This window comes from Ochotona princeps, chromosome 22, assembly GCF_030435755.1.
Source record: "Ochotona princeps isolate mOchPri1 chromosome 22, mOchPri1.hap1, whole genome shotgun sequence".
Lineage (NCBI taxonomy): Eukaryota > Metazoa > Chordata > Mammalia > Lagomorpha > Ochotonidae > Ochotona > Ochotona princeps.
Window position 1 is genome coordinate 17,774,415 of NC_080853.1, and position 14,975 is coordinate 17,789,389.

The window sequence follows — 14,975 nt, forward strand, 5'->3', positions numbered from 1 at the left end:
TTTTTATATAACCTCTGATTTTTGGGATATCCAGCCCCCATTTTCTTAACACAGCAGGGAAGACATATACATGTGGCCATTTAAATTAAAGGAAAAAATGGAGTAGGGGAGATCCCAGGCTGCAAAAATATATACAAGCATTTACCTTTTCCAGAACTAAACATTTCTTCCATAAAAATATTAAATAGCCAAGCCCTATAGAACTAGGGCTGGGACTACTTCAAATATAGCTATTCTGTATTTTAAAAATATAGGGCAGAAAGCCTTTTGGGAAATATTTATACATTTTCACACAATATTTCTAGGTTCCTAAGTGAATCATGAAGCATTATATAGAACCAAAAAAAAAAAAAAAACCCACCTACTTTCTTACATTATCTCTTAATTTACTCTCATAAATCTCTAGTAAATATTGGAATAACTACTTGTAGCATGAGAATCCACCTCAACAGGAAGTCTCAATAGCCATAGCCATATATTACCAAAGTTCAGACTTATGTAAGGAGTGGGTAGTTGGCAGACATTTGCTTTGTAAGACGAAGCAACAGCATTTTCCCCTACCAAAAAAAAGGCACAGTCCTTATTTCAGGAAACAACTAGGACTTTTAGAAACTCTAAAAATGCTCTCTCTCTGAAATATAAGTATCATTTTACATGCTGCTTCACTGATCTCTGGGTTGGACTACATACTACTTTTTCTCAGATATGTGGAATAAAATAAGAGTATCAGGGAGAGCCTAATATCCCCATTATCACTGAAAATTTCTGAATGAGGGTACCGGTTCACGCATGCAAGTCTCTGCTTTACGATGGCAGTGTCTTAGAGACAGATACACAAGTTAAAAATATTTCTGTTTTTCTAGGGTGTAAACAGGAAGAATCATTAGAAATAAATAATTTTTCTTTCCACATGAAACAGGATCTCCTACTCTGTTTATTTTGGGCTTACTGCTGCTTGTTCCTGCTCCGACACTGGAACAGGTCACAGTCTCTGTTACACCAGTTAGAAGGCTGTCCTCAGGGACCAGCTGTGACAGGGACTGCCGATACAAGCTTCATCCCACTGCCCATGAAGTCAACTTTATGACAGTAGCCAACTTATCTGCCTAAGCTATGCCAAGTTAAAAAAATTACCTATGGAAAAGTCCAAGGTACCATTAATCAGTTACTAATGGAACAGTCTAAGTTAAGCAGTCATGGGCAAAAAGGAAAACCTGCTAAAAATTTTGAGGGTAAAAGAATATTGCTGATAAGGAATATCAACCCAATATACTATAATGTGAAGAACAGAAATGGTCACTCCACCATGTGTCAAAGAAATGAAAAATTTAAAGACTTCTCCCATCCAAGCACTAACCAGGTCCTACCCTGCTTGGCCTCCGAGATCAGACAAGATTGGGTGTGTTTAGGGTGGTATGGCCATAGATAAATTTGAAGACTTCTAATTTATTCATGCAGAAAATGTATTTCTATGATTACTAGAAGTTACCATCTTTTCTTTCGAGCCAGTATCACAGCTCTCCCTCCGAAATGAAAGTATAATTTTACAGGCTGTTTCACTGACTTCTGGGTTGCATTACAAAAACACTCTGGTTACAACTTGAATACCTTAACAATAATTAAACATAATTGAAATTGTCAGATTATGATTAAATAACAATACCATAAAAATCTTCAATGATGAACTCAGATGAATTCAGCTAATTCCAACTCTAGGTTAACTTTTACCAACAGTGAAGGAAACATGGTGTTAACACTGTTTGTAAAGTTTAGTAGTTTCAAGGCAATTAATCAAACTTGGAAACTAGGAGAGGTATGAAGTCATTTGTGGGCTAGGACCAGTTTTTCCCTGAAATTAGACAAAGCTACTTTGTAGAGAGATGCAAGACTGTTGCACCACTTCCATGAATAACATCAAACTGATGCCCGGATTCATGCTGAAGAAAGGAAAACAACAGTCAGGCCAGGCTGAAACAGAGGAAGAGCCCAAGCTCTGTGTCTGTTCACATCCCAGAAGCGGAGCTAACTTGTGTTAACATATACCCCTTAGAAAGAGGCTTAACAGGAAGATCTTGTATATTGCTGTAACTAAGGAACTTCCCTGCATATCTGCAGATCTCTAAAATACAAAACCCTACTCCCAAGTGAGACTTTGGACACAAATTTAAAACTGTTAAGGAAACAACCTAGTGTAATTAAGACAGGGCAGAATTCATTGCTGTTAAGTCTCATGTTAAGTGTCACTAGTCATTTGCAAATAAGATTTCTGGAAATGTTGAATAGAAATCCAGATCACTGGGAGACAATTTACTTACACTCAGATAACTCTCTAAAGTCACAGTCCAATTTTACAACAAGATGTGCAACAGGCAGAGAAGGAAAAGGACAAGCACTGCAATTAAGTTCTTATACTTCAGCGGTTCAAGTTCTCAGAAGCTACTCTTGTCCAAATCCTTCTGTTTCTTCAATGGCAAACAACAACTTTTCCTTCAATTGCTCATAGCTCTTGTAGGGTGGCAGGTCCAGGCGGTTAAAACTGAAAGTAAAAATTGTAAGCTTGAGAAAAGGAACTGCACAAAGAATCACATGGACAGTGCTGTAGAACAACACTGGCTTTAATTTCATTTATTAATTTTCATTTTAAAGGCAGTCAAAGGGAAGAGAGATATCTTCCGTCTACTGGTTGAGACAGAGGGATAGATCTTCCATCTACTAATTTACTCCCAAAATGCTCACAAGAATCAGGGTTGGGCCAGGTTGACATCCAGAGTCCAGAAGAGCTACCACCATCTCCCGTATGGGGGCAGGGAGCCAAGAACTCGAGCCATCACAGGCATTTCCCCAGATTATGTATTAGCAGGAAGCAAAGGAGCCAAGACTTGAGCCACGTCCCCTCTGACATAACCATTGCACTGTCACATGGCAACGATTTTAAAGTTAGACAAAACTGGGTTCAAATTCTAGCTCTGACACCAGGTTTTAAGCAAAGTGCTCTCGTGCTTTCTACCAAGTCACAGTGTCAGGTGCTTGGCATATATTCACTAAAATGCCAGCCCTCCTAGGCTTCTCTATGCACCCAAACCTTCGTCAGTGGTCAATACATGCACTCTGTAGTCAGACAGGGAATGGCACAGTACACATGGGAAAAGTAACAGCTTGGGACTCTGAGGCCACATGGGAGACCCAGAAGCACCTGGCTCCTGGTTTCAGACTGGTCCAGCCTTAGTCATTGTGGCCACTTGAGGAATGAACCAGAGGATGGAGGAACTCTCTATATCCCTCCATGTCTGTAACTCTGCCCTTCAAATTAATCATTTGGAGGGGGGGAATCTCTAATTTTCTCAAGTTGGAGTTGTAAGCTAGATTGCAAGTGGAGTAGCCAGGACTCCATGTGATGCTGGTGCTGCAGGCAGCAGCTTTAATCCCTACACACATCACTAGCCTGATAAATCTTTGGGAAGAAAAAAAAACAATGCCTGCATCCTATGTGAGAGTGCCTGGGTTTGAGTCTTAGCTCTCTCCTGAGTCTAGCTGCTGCTAATGCAGCTAGGTAGCAGAGATGGCTCCACCCCTGGAGAGACGCAAACGGAGTTCCTGGCACACGGCTTCAGCCTCTTCTGGGAATTTAGGAAGTGAACCATTAGATGGGAGAGCTCTGTCTCTCTGCCTTTCAAATTAAAACAAAAAGTCAAAAAGAATAAGATATTTAATAAATTTAACCACAAAGTATAAGATTTTTATAATGAAAACTGTCAAACATCGCTAAAATAAATTATATGTTAATAAATGGGAAGACATTATCATTCACAGATAGGAGACATTATGTTGTGTTGATGGCAAAATTCTGTATAAACTGATCTACGATTGCATAGAAAATCCTAGCCAAGTTCTTTTTAAAAAAAAGTTATTTATTTTTAATTGGAAAGTCAGATATACAGAGAGAGGAGGAGAGACAGAGAAGATCTTCCATCTGTTGATTCACTCCCCATCTAGTTGCAAAAGCCAGAGGTGAGCCAATCTGAAGCCAGAAGCCTGGAACTTCTTCCAGGTCTCCCACGCGTGTGCAGCGTCTCAAGGCTTTGGGCCGTCCTCAACTGTCTTCCCAGGCCACAAGCAGGGAGCTGGAAGGGAAGTGGGGCAATTGGGACATGAAGTGGTACCCATAAGGGATCCTGACACATGCAAACGGAGGAAGTGAGGAGCTAGGATACTGCGCCGGTCCCCCTAGCTGAATTCTTTGCAGAGATGGGCAAGCTGAGAATGAATACCTCCCAATTTCAAACTTTCTGCAAAACTACAATGATAGCAGCAATGTGGTACTACTGTCATTAAAAGACATCAACAGGCCAGTACAGTCAGTGGTGTGTCACAGCGGTAAAGCTGTTGCTTGCGATGCCAACATCCCTTATGGGTACCAGCATGTCTGATCCAGCTGCCTGCTGAAGGCCTGGGAAAAGCAGATGAAGACAGTTAATGTGTTTGGGTTCCTGCCACTCATGTGGGAAATCCAGATGAAGCTCCTGGCTCTGAGCTCTGGTTGGGCCTAACCTGGTTATTGGGGCCATCTGAGGAAAGAACCAGCAAATAAAAGATCTCTCATTTTCTCTCAGAAGCTTTCTTTGAAATAAATAACACTTTAAAAAATTATTTATATATATATATAGTTCATATTATGTTATATGCATATATAAGTATATATTTTTTAAAATAATTATTTCTTTTTATTTGAAAGACAGACTTGCAGAGAGGAGAAAAAGATCTTCTATCTGTTGGTTCGCTTCCCAAATGGCCACAATGACTGGAGCTAACCTGATTTGAAGCCAGAGCAAGGAGCTTTTCTGCATCTCCCACTTGGATGCAGGATCACAAGGATTGTAGCTGTCTTCTGCTGCTTTCCAAGGCTCTAAGCAGGCAACTAAATGGGAAATGGAGCAGCTGGGACACAAACTGAAGCCCATATGGGATGCTGAAGTGTGCAGGTAGAGGATTAGACTGTTAGCCATCGCACTAGCCCCCATGTCATATATCTTTTATCACAACCATAAAATGGGAAAGAAATACTGGTATGTGCTGCAATGTGGAAAAATTTCAAAAATTATACTATATGAAACAAGGCATACATGAAAGGCCACAAATTGTATGATTCCAATTGTATGAAAAACCAGGCAGAAAAACCATAGTAGAAAAACCAGAGAAAAATAAAGTGGTTATAGGAGTGCAAATGGAGAGTAACTGCTAAATAGGTACAGTTCATTTTGAGGATAAAAACATTTTCTGGAAATGAATACTGGTGATGGTTGTATAACCTATACACAGTCTAAAAATCACTGAATTATGCACTTTAATGGCTTCAGTTCAAAGGCATGTAGATTATATATGAGGGCCTGCAGTGATAGCATAGTGGTTAAGGTCCTCGCCTTAAACATGCCGGGATTCCAGATGGGGCAGTTCCGCTTCCCATCCAGCTCCCTGCTCGTGGTCTGGGAAAGCTGTCGAGGACTTTAGCCGCTAGGCCATGGCACCAGAAGATGTTTCTTGTCATCACTCCTCCATTTATATAGCTCAACTATTCAAATAAATAAATAAATCTCAAAACAAAACCAAAAAACTATATTGTAGTAATGATTTAAATCCTCTGTGAATCTTGGAATTAAAACAGGTACATTTTATGATATATAAATTATGCCTCAATAAACCTTACCATGTATGACTTCTGGGTAACCAGTTCTCTTTCCCAACTTTTTCAATGCAGAATTTCTGTGGTCCATTGCTCCCTAAAACAACAAAACCATACATAGATCATTGGTGCAGTGATTCTTAAAATGTGCTCCCCAACCCAGCAGTATCAGCATAAGCAGGGAATGTGCAGGAATCAACAAATCGACTGACCTGACCCAAAGTCCACACTCAGCACTGCAGATGTAGTGATTTTCTAACAGCCCACTTACTGCTCCCAAGGAAATATCTATTACTGGTCATAATGAATGGAACTGGGCACATGTATTATACAATGTTTGGGACTGCTGTGCACAAAAAAATTTCCTCATTTCTCATTCAAATAAACCTAACACAAATACAAATTCGTACTACTATTATTACTGTATTTCATTATCAGTTGTTTTTTTGTTTCGTTGAAGATATATTTATTTTTTATTTCAAGGTCAGAGATTCAGAGAGGAGGAAAGACTGAGAGGAGGATTTTCCATCTGATGATTCACTCCCCAAGTGGCTGCAACGGCCGGTGCTGCACAGATCTGAAGTCAGGAGCCAATAACTTCTTCTGGGTCTCCGAAATGAGTGCATGGGCTCATCTTCTGCTGCCTTTTCAGGCATATTAGAAGGAGCTAGACTGGAAAAGAGAGCAGCTGGGACATTTTGTACTCATGGGATATAAGTACTGAAAGTAGCAGCTTAACACACTGTGCCCCAAGGATCAAAGACTTGGAAAGAGTAAAGGCCAAAAAGTTACTTAGAAGTTACATGCTTGGGCCCCGCGGCATGGCCTAGCAGCTAAAGTCCTCGCCTTCAAAGCCCTGGGATCCCATATGGGCGCTGGTTCTAATCCCGGTAGCTCCACTTCCCATCTAGCTCCCTGCCTGTGGCCTGGGAGAGCAGGCAAGGACAGCCCAATGCATTGGGACCCTGCACCCGCGTGGGAGACCCGGAAGAGGTTCCTGGTTCCCGGCTTTGGATCGGCACAGCACCGGCCCGTTGCGGCTCACTTGGGGAGTGAATCATCGGACGGAAGATCTTCCTCTCTCTCTCTCCTCCTCTCTGTATATCTGACTTTGTAATAAAATAAATAAATCTTTAAAAAAAAAAAAAAAGAAGTTACATGCTGTGTGTATGGACATGCTGTGGCTCAAAAGACTAATCCTCCACATCTGTAGTCACCAGCATCACCTGAGTGCCAGTTCTAGTCCCGGCTGCTCCACGTTCCATCCAGCTCCCAGCAGAGCAGGGCCCAGGTCCTTTGGCCCCTGCACTTGCATGGAAGACACAGATGAAGCCCCTGACTTTGGATTGATACAACTCCAGTTGTCACCATTTGGGGAGTGAACTGTGGTCAAATATCAATCTCCCCTTTTCTCAACAAATCTGCCCTTCAAATAAATAAATCTTAAAAAAAAAAAAAAAAAAATAATAATAATAATAATAATAAATAATTTATGGGGCTGGTGTGGTGGTACAGTTAATCCTCTACCTGTAAGTGCTAGGATCCCACATGGACACCGGTTTGTGTCCCAGATGCTCCACTGCCAATCTAGTTCCCAGCTTATGGCCTGTGAAAGCAGCTAAAGTCCTTGGGATCCTGCACCTTCTGGGAAACCCAGAAGAGGTTCCTGGCACTTGGCTTTTGATAACCCCAGCTCTGACTGCTCCAGCTACTGGGGAGTGAACTAGCAACTGAAGATCTATCTCTCCTTCTCTCTATAAATCTGCCCTTTCAATAAAAATAAATAAATCTTAAAAAAAAAAAAAGTTTACATAAACACAAGGTAACTGACTAGTTAAGAAAATGGTTATTCTTCGGGGTGGAGGAATCCACCATGGGGGGAGGGTTTGGGGAGGGGTGGGGAAAATCCCAGTACCTATGAAACTGTCACGTAATACAATGTAATTAATGTATAAATTAATTCAAAAATGCAATAAAAAGCATAAAAAATGGTTATTCTTGAATTTACTACTTCTTTTAACCTGCCAATACACTTATCTAAAAGCAGTGGTAACAATTTTTCAGGATAGGAAAAATGACCTTTTTACTACATACCCATGAGATCAGCAAATCCTCCTACTGGCAATCGGCAGGTTCCAGTAACAAACTGTAGAAGTCTCATTCTCTTCTCATTATCTATTTCTTTAACAAACTGTTAAAAGCACAATTAAAGAGATACATAGGTCATGCTATGTTAAGGACATTAATAAGAAATACAACACACCATTTCAAGTCTTAAAGGAACTCTGGTTTCAGTTGTACTAGATAATGACTGACTTGACTATCGATGAAACAGGCAATTCCATGTTTGTTAAACCAAATTCACTTTTCTTTACATAGACCTCAGGACCTCATCCTTAAAGGGAGCTAAGAGAACAATATCTAGGGCCCCAGAGCCTGTTATTCGAATCATATCAAAATAAGCCCTTTTTGGGCCCAGCATGGTAGCCTAGTGGCTAAAGTCCTCACCATGCACAGGCCAGCACCCCTATAGGCTCTGGTTCATATCTGAGCTACTCCACTTCCCTTCCAGCTCCCTGTTTGTAGCCTGGGAAAGCAGTAAAGGATAGTTCAGAGCCTGTGACATGTACCCGTGTGGGAGACTTGGAAGAAGCTCCTAGCTCCTGGCTTCGAATTAGCTAACCTCTGGACATCACGGCCACCTGGGGAGTGAAATAGTGCATGAAAGATCTTTCTCTCTCTCTCCTTCTCTCTGTAAATCTGACTTTAAATCTGACTTTCAATAAAAATAAGTAAATCTTTAAAAAAAAAAGCTCCTCTTGGGGTCAGCACTACGGTGTTGCATGTAAAGCTGCAGTCTGTGGTGCTGGCATAGCACTCAGGTGTCACTTCAAGTCATGGCTGCTCTCCCCCGATCCAGCTCATCTGCCTGACAAGGCACTAGAAGATAGCCCAACTTAACTCACGTGGGAGATATGGAAGAAGCTCCTGGTTTTAGACCAGTCCATTTCTAAACACTGTGGCCTTTTGGAGAGTGAACTAGTAGATATCAGACCGTTCTTTCTGTCTCTCCCCTTTTCTCTCACTGTAATATTTGCAAATGAATTATAAAAATGTAAGCTCTTCTGTGGTAGCACCCTCAAATCCCCATTCCACAAGATCTGCCAGTCTAAAAGCACATTTGGATTCATGACACATAGCTTGCATCAATGCAGATTTTTTTGTTTTATGAACAAATGAATAAAGTGCATAATTCTGATCTAGATACAGTCCAACGATTTCACAATGTCCTTTGTTTTAGTATAGCTATACATGACCAGAGTTGTGTGGGTTTTTCTCACAATTCTTACTAAAAACACTAGGCTTCAGGAGAATGTCTGTAACCTATAGCACCATTACTCTGATGCAGTCAAATACATTTTTGAAAATTATTTGTTCAAGAGACAGAAACAGTTAATTCCCATCACTGGTTCACTTCCCAAAATGCTTGCAAAAGTAAGGACTGAGCCAGGTCTTAAAAAAGAGAGAGAGAGAGAGAGACTGAGCCAGGTCTGAGGCCAGGGGCTAGGAGCTCAATCCACAAAGGTGGCAGAACCCAATTACCCACCACCACCACTGCCTCCTAGGGTCCACAGTAGCAGGAAGCTAGGGTCAGTAAGTGGAGTCAGACATCAGACATCCCACAATGTGGGATGCGAATGACTTAACTGCTAGGCTAAATGCTCACTTTGGTTTAGCCAAGTGGTTTTTCTGTTTTTTATTATTTTCTGATAGTTACACAGGTTGAGATCCCCCCCCCATTGATTTCTTCTACATTATTATTACATTAGTATAGTCCTTCATAAGCAGTCATAAGTCCATCATTCTGCTATTTAAGTGTATCCTGACATTGTAGGTATGGACAATGGAAGCGTCTAGTATTCTATTGTCAAGATATATTGAGCAGTTTCATTGGGACTCCATGTTTTACTTGGAAATAGAGAGATGCATACTGCACTGTTATCTTCACATCTGGGTATGACAGAGATGGAAGGAATATAAATGGCTTCAACTCATCAATAAAGGTTAGCTGACTGGATTAAAAAAAAACCCTATCTATCTGTTGTCTACAGGAGACAAATCTCACCAACATAGATATGTAGAAACTGAAAGTGAAAGGACAGAAAGATATTTCAGGTCAATGGAAAAGAAAAATGAGCTGGAGTAGCCATTCTTAGGTAACATTGACTCTGACATGAAAAATACTAAGAGAGGAAGAACACCACATAATGATCAAAGGATCGGTTTATCAATTAGAGATCACCTTACTAGTTTCTTAGGATGTTTTCCTTTTCATATCTGATTTTACTTGGTTTTTCCATCTTGCTTTCCTTTGCTAGTCTGCCTAAAAGTCTGTTCTTTTTTTTTTTTTTTTTTTAAGATTTATTTTATTTTTATTGCAACGTTAGATATACAGAGAGGAGGAGAGATAGAGAGGAAGATCTTCTATCCATTGGTTCACTCCCAAAGTCACTGCAATGGTCAGTGCTGTGCCAGGAGCCAGGAACTTCCTCTAGGTCTCCCACGTAAGTGCAGGGTTCCAAGGCTTTGGGCCATCCTCAACTGCTTTCCCAGGCCACAAGCAGGGAGCTGGATAGGAAGTGGGACTGCCAGGATTACAACTGGAGTCCATATGGGATGCCAGCATGTTCAAGGTGAGGACTTTAGCCGCTAGGCTACTGTGCCAGGCCCTCTAATCTTAAAAAATGTTACAATATGTAGTTTTTCAATTTCAATCCATTTATTTTGCTGCAATTTTCATTATTTCTTGCTTCCTCTTCATTTTTAGTTTTTTTAATGTATTTTTATTGGAAAGTCAGATTTACTGAGAGAAGGAGAAAGATCTTCCATCTGCTTTGTTTTAAGGGGATGTATATTAACTGTGTAAACAGATTACCATATTCAGATGTAAAGTCAAGTATATTTTATAAGAAATATTTTTTTCTCCCATTGAGCTATATTATTTTAAAATGTTATCCTTATTTGTTGTAGAAATCCAGTTCATCTTTGAATTTCTCACATGAATTTCTTATTATCTACAAAATTTTTTCAATTTACATCTTTAATTCTAATAAAATATAAAATCATTTTATCTGGACATCTCAATGGCATTCAATCAAAATTTTGTGTGATCATCACCACATTCCCAAAACTTTTTCATCACCCTAAACAAAAATTACGCACGTAGACATTAAACCTGTTTTCCGACTCCCATTCCCAGAAGTTCTTGGTTACTGATATACTTTCTGTGTCTGTGATAATCTGCCCGTTCTAAGAATCTCAAATAAATGGAATTCTAAGTGATCTGCATTTCTGGTTTTTTCTCACTTTGAAATTTAGTTTTTAAATTAGCTTATTAGTTTTTAAATTACTTTATTGATATGGCATTATAAAAATCTCATTCATTTTAAAAGAATGAATATTTCACCACAAACATACACGACAGCATCCCTCATACAGTAGATAAACGTATCCAGTAACCCATGGATAGGTCTTTTTGCCATTTTATGATACTGAATATTTCTATGAACACTGATGAACAAACACATGAATTTCTGCCTTCAATTCTTTTCGGTATATTTCAAGGAGTGAAACTGCTGAATAATGTTAATTCTATGTTTAAACTTTTTTCCACAGATCTGCACTATTTTATATGTTCACCAACAATTCATGAGGTTTCTAATTTTTCCACATCCTCACCAATAACTGTTACTTTCAATATTTAAAAATAATATTAATGTGAATAAAGTGGCATCTCAATCTGGTTTTCATTTGCACTTTTCTAATGAGTATAAGAACTTTCATGTGCTAACAGAAATACTTTTTTTGAGATATCATTATGACACTAACACAGATCTCTTATATTTTGCACTTGAACATTATGTAATTCTTAATGAAAGGATGAAAATAACATTTTGAATAGTTCTACAGAAGTCTGAAAATATTTAAATCAAATGCAGGTAAGTCTCATTATATGGAATTATCTTACACTCTGAGAAATGTACAAGGTATGCGCTTATTTGGAAAAATTATTAAAAGAATGCTGTTATAATCTGTAACTATTATAATACGCAGGAGAGGTGTGCACTTATTGATCTATTTTATTTGATGTCTTATTTTCATATATGGTAAACAATCTTTAAAAACTGTGTATAACAACAGAAGAAACTTAGAGACAAACCTGCCAAAACCACATGATTTGTTTGCTGGTTCGAGTATAATGACGATAAATGGTGTGTCTTTGCCAATCATTCAAATCAATCTCTTGCATTCCACATAAAAGAACCTTAGGGATAAAAAAGATAAAACACAACCTCTTTAGGTACTTGTACACAATAAAATACTAGACACAAATTTTAAAGAAATATATTAATCAGCATGTGTAGCTAACAAACTATACACCAAGAATTTCATCTAGAGGTCAGGTTTTTGTCATCGTCAGACATCATTTCAGACACTTGCATCCCATACTGCAGTGTCCACTGTAAGTCTGAGTCCCCTGGTTCTCATTCAGCTTCTTGCTTCTATGTGTCCTGACAGGCTCCGGTTAGTGGTCCCTGTGCTCTTGGTTTTGGTCTGCCAAGCCCCAGCTATTGTGGGAATTTAGAAAGTAAACCAGGAGATGGAAAATCTCTGTGCCTTCAAAGTAAAATGGAAAAAAAAAAGGTCTATCTATATTAATGAACTATGAAGAATTACCATGTATGATGTCATTAGGATTTTAACTCATCCATTTATAAAAGAGGACAAAGAGAAGCATTCACAGTAATATTTTTCATGGGGATGATATTCTTTCATCTTTAGATAAGCCATGCCGTTCTTGTTGTTTTCTTATTTACTTCAGAGAGAGAGAAAGAGGGAATGAGAGAGAAGCATATATACACATGTGCCTGTGCACGGAGGGAGGAGGAGGAAGAAAGCGAAAGATAGAGCTCCTCCACATGGCTGATTCATCACATGAGACGGAGCAGAGTCAGGACAAACCCAGGAACCAGGAATTCTCTCTGGTTCTCCCAAATAACGTCAGGGCCCCACACATCTGGTCCATCTCCACTATATCTGCCAGGCACAGTTCCAGAGTTGGATCAGAAACGTAGCAAAATTAAGTACCCATATGGGATGCTGGTGTTGCAGGTAGCAAGTTAACCAGCTGTGTGACAGCACCAGCCAATATCATGCTTTCTTTTACCACTGGGGATACTTCAAAACATCTTGCCAGCATAAAAAAAAATACTATTGCCACTGTAAAGATTAAAAAGTGAAACCTAGAGATATTATTTTATCAGTATGATGCAGGAAAATGAAGAAATATTCAGTACCTCCAATTCTTTTGCATCAAAGTATTGCAAATATTGCTGGGGAAGAATTTCATTAAAGCCCTCAAAGAAAGCTTGTGTCTGTTCTTCAACACCTCGAGACAACCTCCATTCAGCTACCATTCTGGTAAAGAAATATAAAAGTTATCAGAAGGTTTAAATATGTGATCAATTCTGATGATTGATTTTTTTTAAACATTTCTATGAAAAGTCTCAAATAAACAAAAACAATAGAATATAAAGGAGCTGCTTTGTACATGCATGAAAGTTAACACAATGACAATCCTATTTTATCTATGCCCCTACTCATTCCACAGATATAATCCCATTCTAAACAAATATTTATTTTGTATTGTCTCTATAAGATGAGGTCTCTTTTTCAAAACAAAATCAAACCATAATGCACCAAAACAGTGAGTGATTCCATAATATCAAAAATCAGTGCTCAAATCCCTACCATCCTGATGGAATCCATGACTTAATTAGATCTAAAACAAGTTCACATATGGTCTCATCTTTTTTATTTCTCTTCCTCCTTGTAATTGGTTTTGAATGAAAGTTTGTACTGTATTCTATATTTCAACCTTGCCTTTCTTCTAATTTTCATATACACACACCCCCACACACATCTTAAAAGAGTTAAAATCATAAGGTTAATGCTCTGTGTACTGGCATCTCATACAATCCCATATGTATCTCAACTGTTTTAACTTTCTAATCCAGCTCCCTGATAATGGCTTGGTAAAGCAGGAGCGGCTGGGATACAAAGAGGCATTGTAGGCAGCAGCTTTACTTATCAAAAGACAACGCCAGACCTGCCTTGCCTTTTAAATAAACAAAACCAAAAAATGAGAAAAAGCATATATGTTAAATTTAACTTCCGCTGAATATAACTGGTGTTGCGAAGATATGAATGAACTTGTAACTCCTGAGACCAATGAGTTAATATACGGCATCAAATTAAGGGCTGGCAGGGTGCCTCAACAGCTAAATCCACCTGCGGCACCAGCACCCCATATGGACACCAGTTCTCCACTGCTGCACTTTCCATCTGGCTCCCTGCCTGTGGTCTGGGAAAGCAGCAGAAGGATCAGCTCCTTGGGCTCTTGCACTCCTGGCTTCGGATCAGCTTAGCTCTGGCTATTGAGGCCATTTGGGAAGTGAACCAGCAAGTGGAGGATTCCTCTTTCTGTGGTTCTGCCTTTCCAATAAATAGAAATAAATTTTAAAATAAAACATCAGATTGAACACACAATAAACAATTTTACTTATAAATTTTATCTGTTGCTATGTTTAAATGCAGAACTGATTTGAAAGTAACTCAGGATGATTCCTATTGTTATAATTTCCACTTCTGGGCTGAAACTAGAAATGAAGAAATAAATGCCAACATAGGGTAATAATCAATGGAAAAGCAAATTTTTAAAATATCATCTATTACTTTCTAGGATGCTGGAGTCCATGCAGGGGGTATGGACAATATGGAGGTGTAAAGAGAGCAGTTCCTCTGTTTGCAAGGCCACAAGGAGCTTCCAGCTGTATGGCAAGGCCCGGAGGATGTCTCTCCAGCCACCTAAATGCAGTTTCACCCCCTTTGCATGGACACTCAACCACGCCGCTAAGAATTCTGTAATCTAGGGCCCGGCGGCGTGGTCTAGCGGTTAAAGTCCTCGCCTTGAAAGCCCCGGGATCCCATATGGGCGCCGGTTCTAATCCTGGCAGCTCCACTTCCCATCCAGCTCCCTGCCTGTGGCCTGGGAAAGCAGTTGAGGATGGCCCAATGCATTAGGACACTGCACCCGCGTGGGAGACCCGGAAGAGGTTCCAGGTTCCCGGCTTCGGATCGGCGCGCATCGGCCCGTTGCGGCTCACTTGGGGAGTGAAACATCGGACGGAAGATCTTCCTCTCTGTCTCTCCTCTGTATATATCTGGCTGTAATAAA

At 39.6% G+C, this 14,975-nt stretch overlaps 1 protein-coding gene across 2 annotated transcripts in view; it reads right to left on the reverse strand.

Moving 5' to 3' along the window:
- Nucleotides 1-14,975, reverse strand: part of ITCH (itchy E3 ubiquitin protein ligase) — an 86,134-nt gene continuing 71,159 nt past the window's right edge. For both annotated transcript variants that reach the window (XM_004585738.4, XM_058679823.1), the window contains exons 21-25: nucleotides 13,036-13,156; nucleotides 11,898-12,002; nucleotides 7,772-7,868; nucleotides 5,702-5,774; nucleotides 1-2,536 (exon numbers count right to left, since the gene is read on the reverse strand). In XM_004585738.4, coding sequence (XP_004585795.1) covers nucleotides 2,437-2,536; nucleotides 5,702-5,774; nucleotides 7,772-7,868; nucleotides 11,898-12,002; nucleotides 13,036-13,156 — 496 coding nt within the window. In that variant the 3' untranslated portion in view covers nucleotides 1-2,436. The remainder of the gene's footprint in view (nucleotides 2,537-5,701; nucleotides 5,775-7,771; nucleotides 7,869-11,897; nucleotides 12,003-13,035; nucleotides 13,157-14,975) is intronic.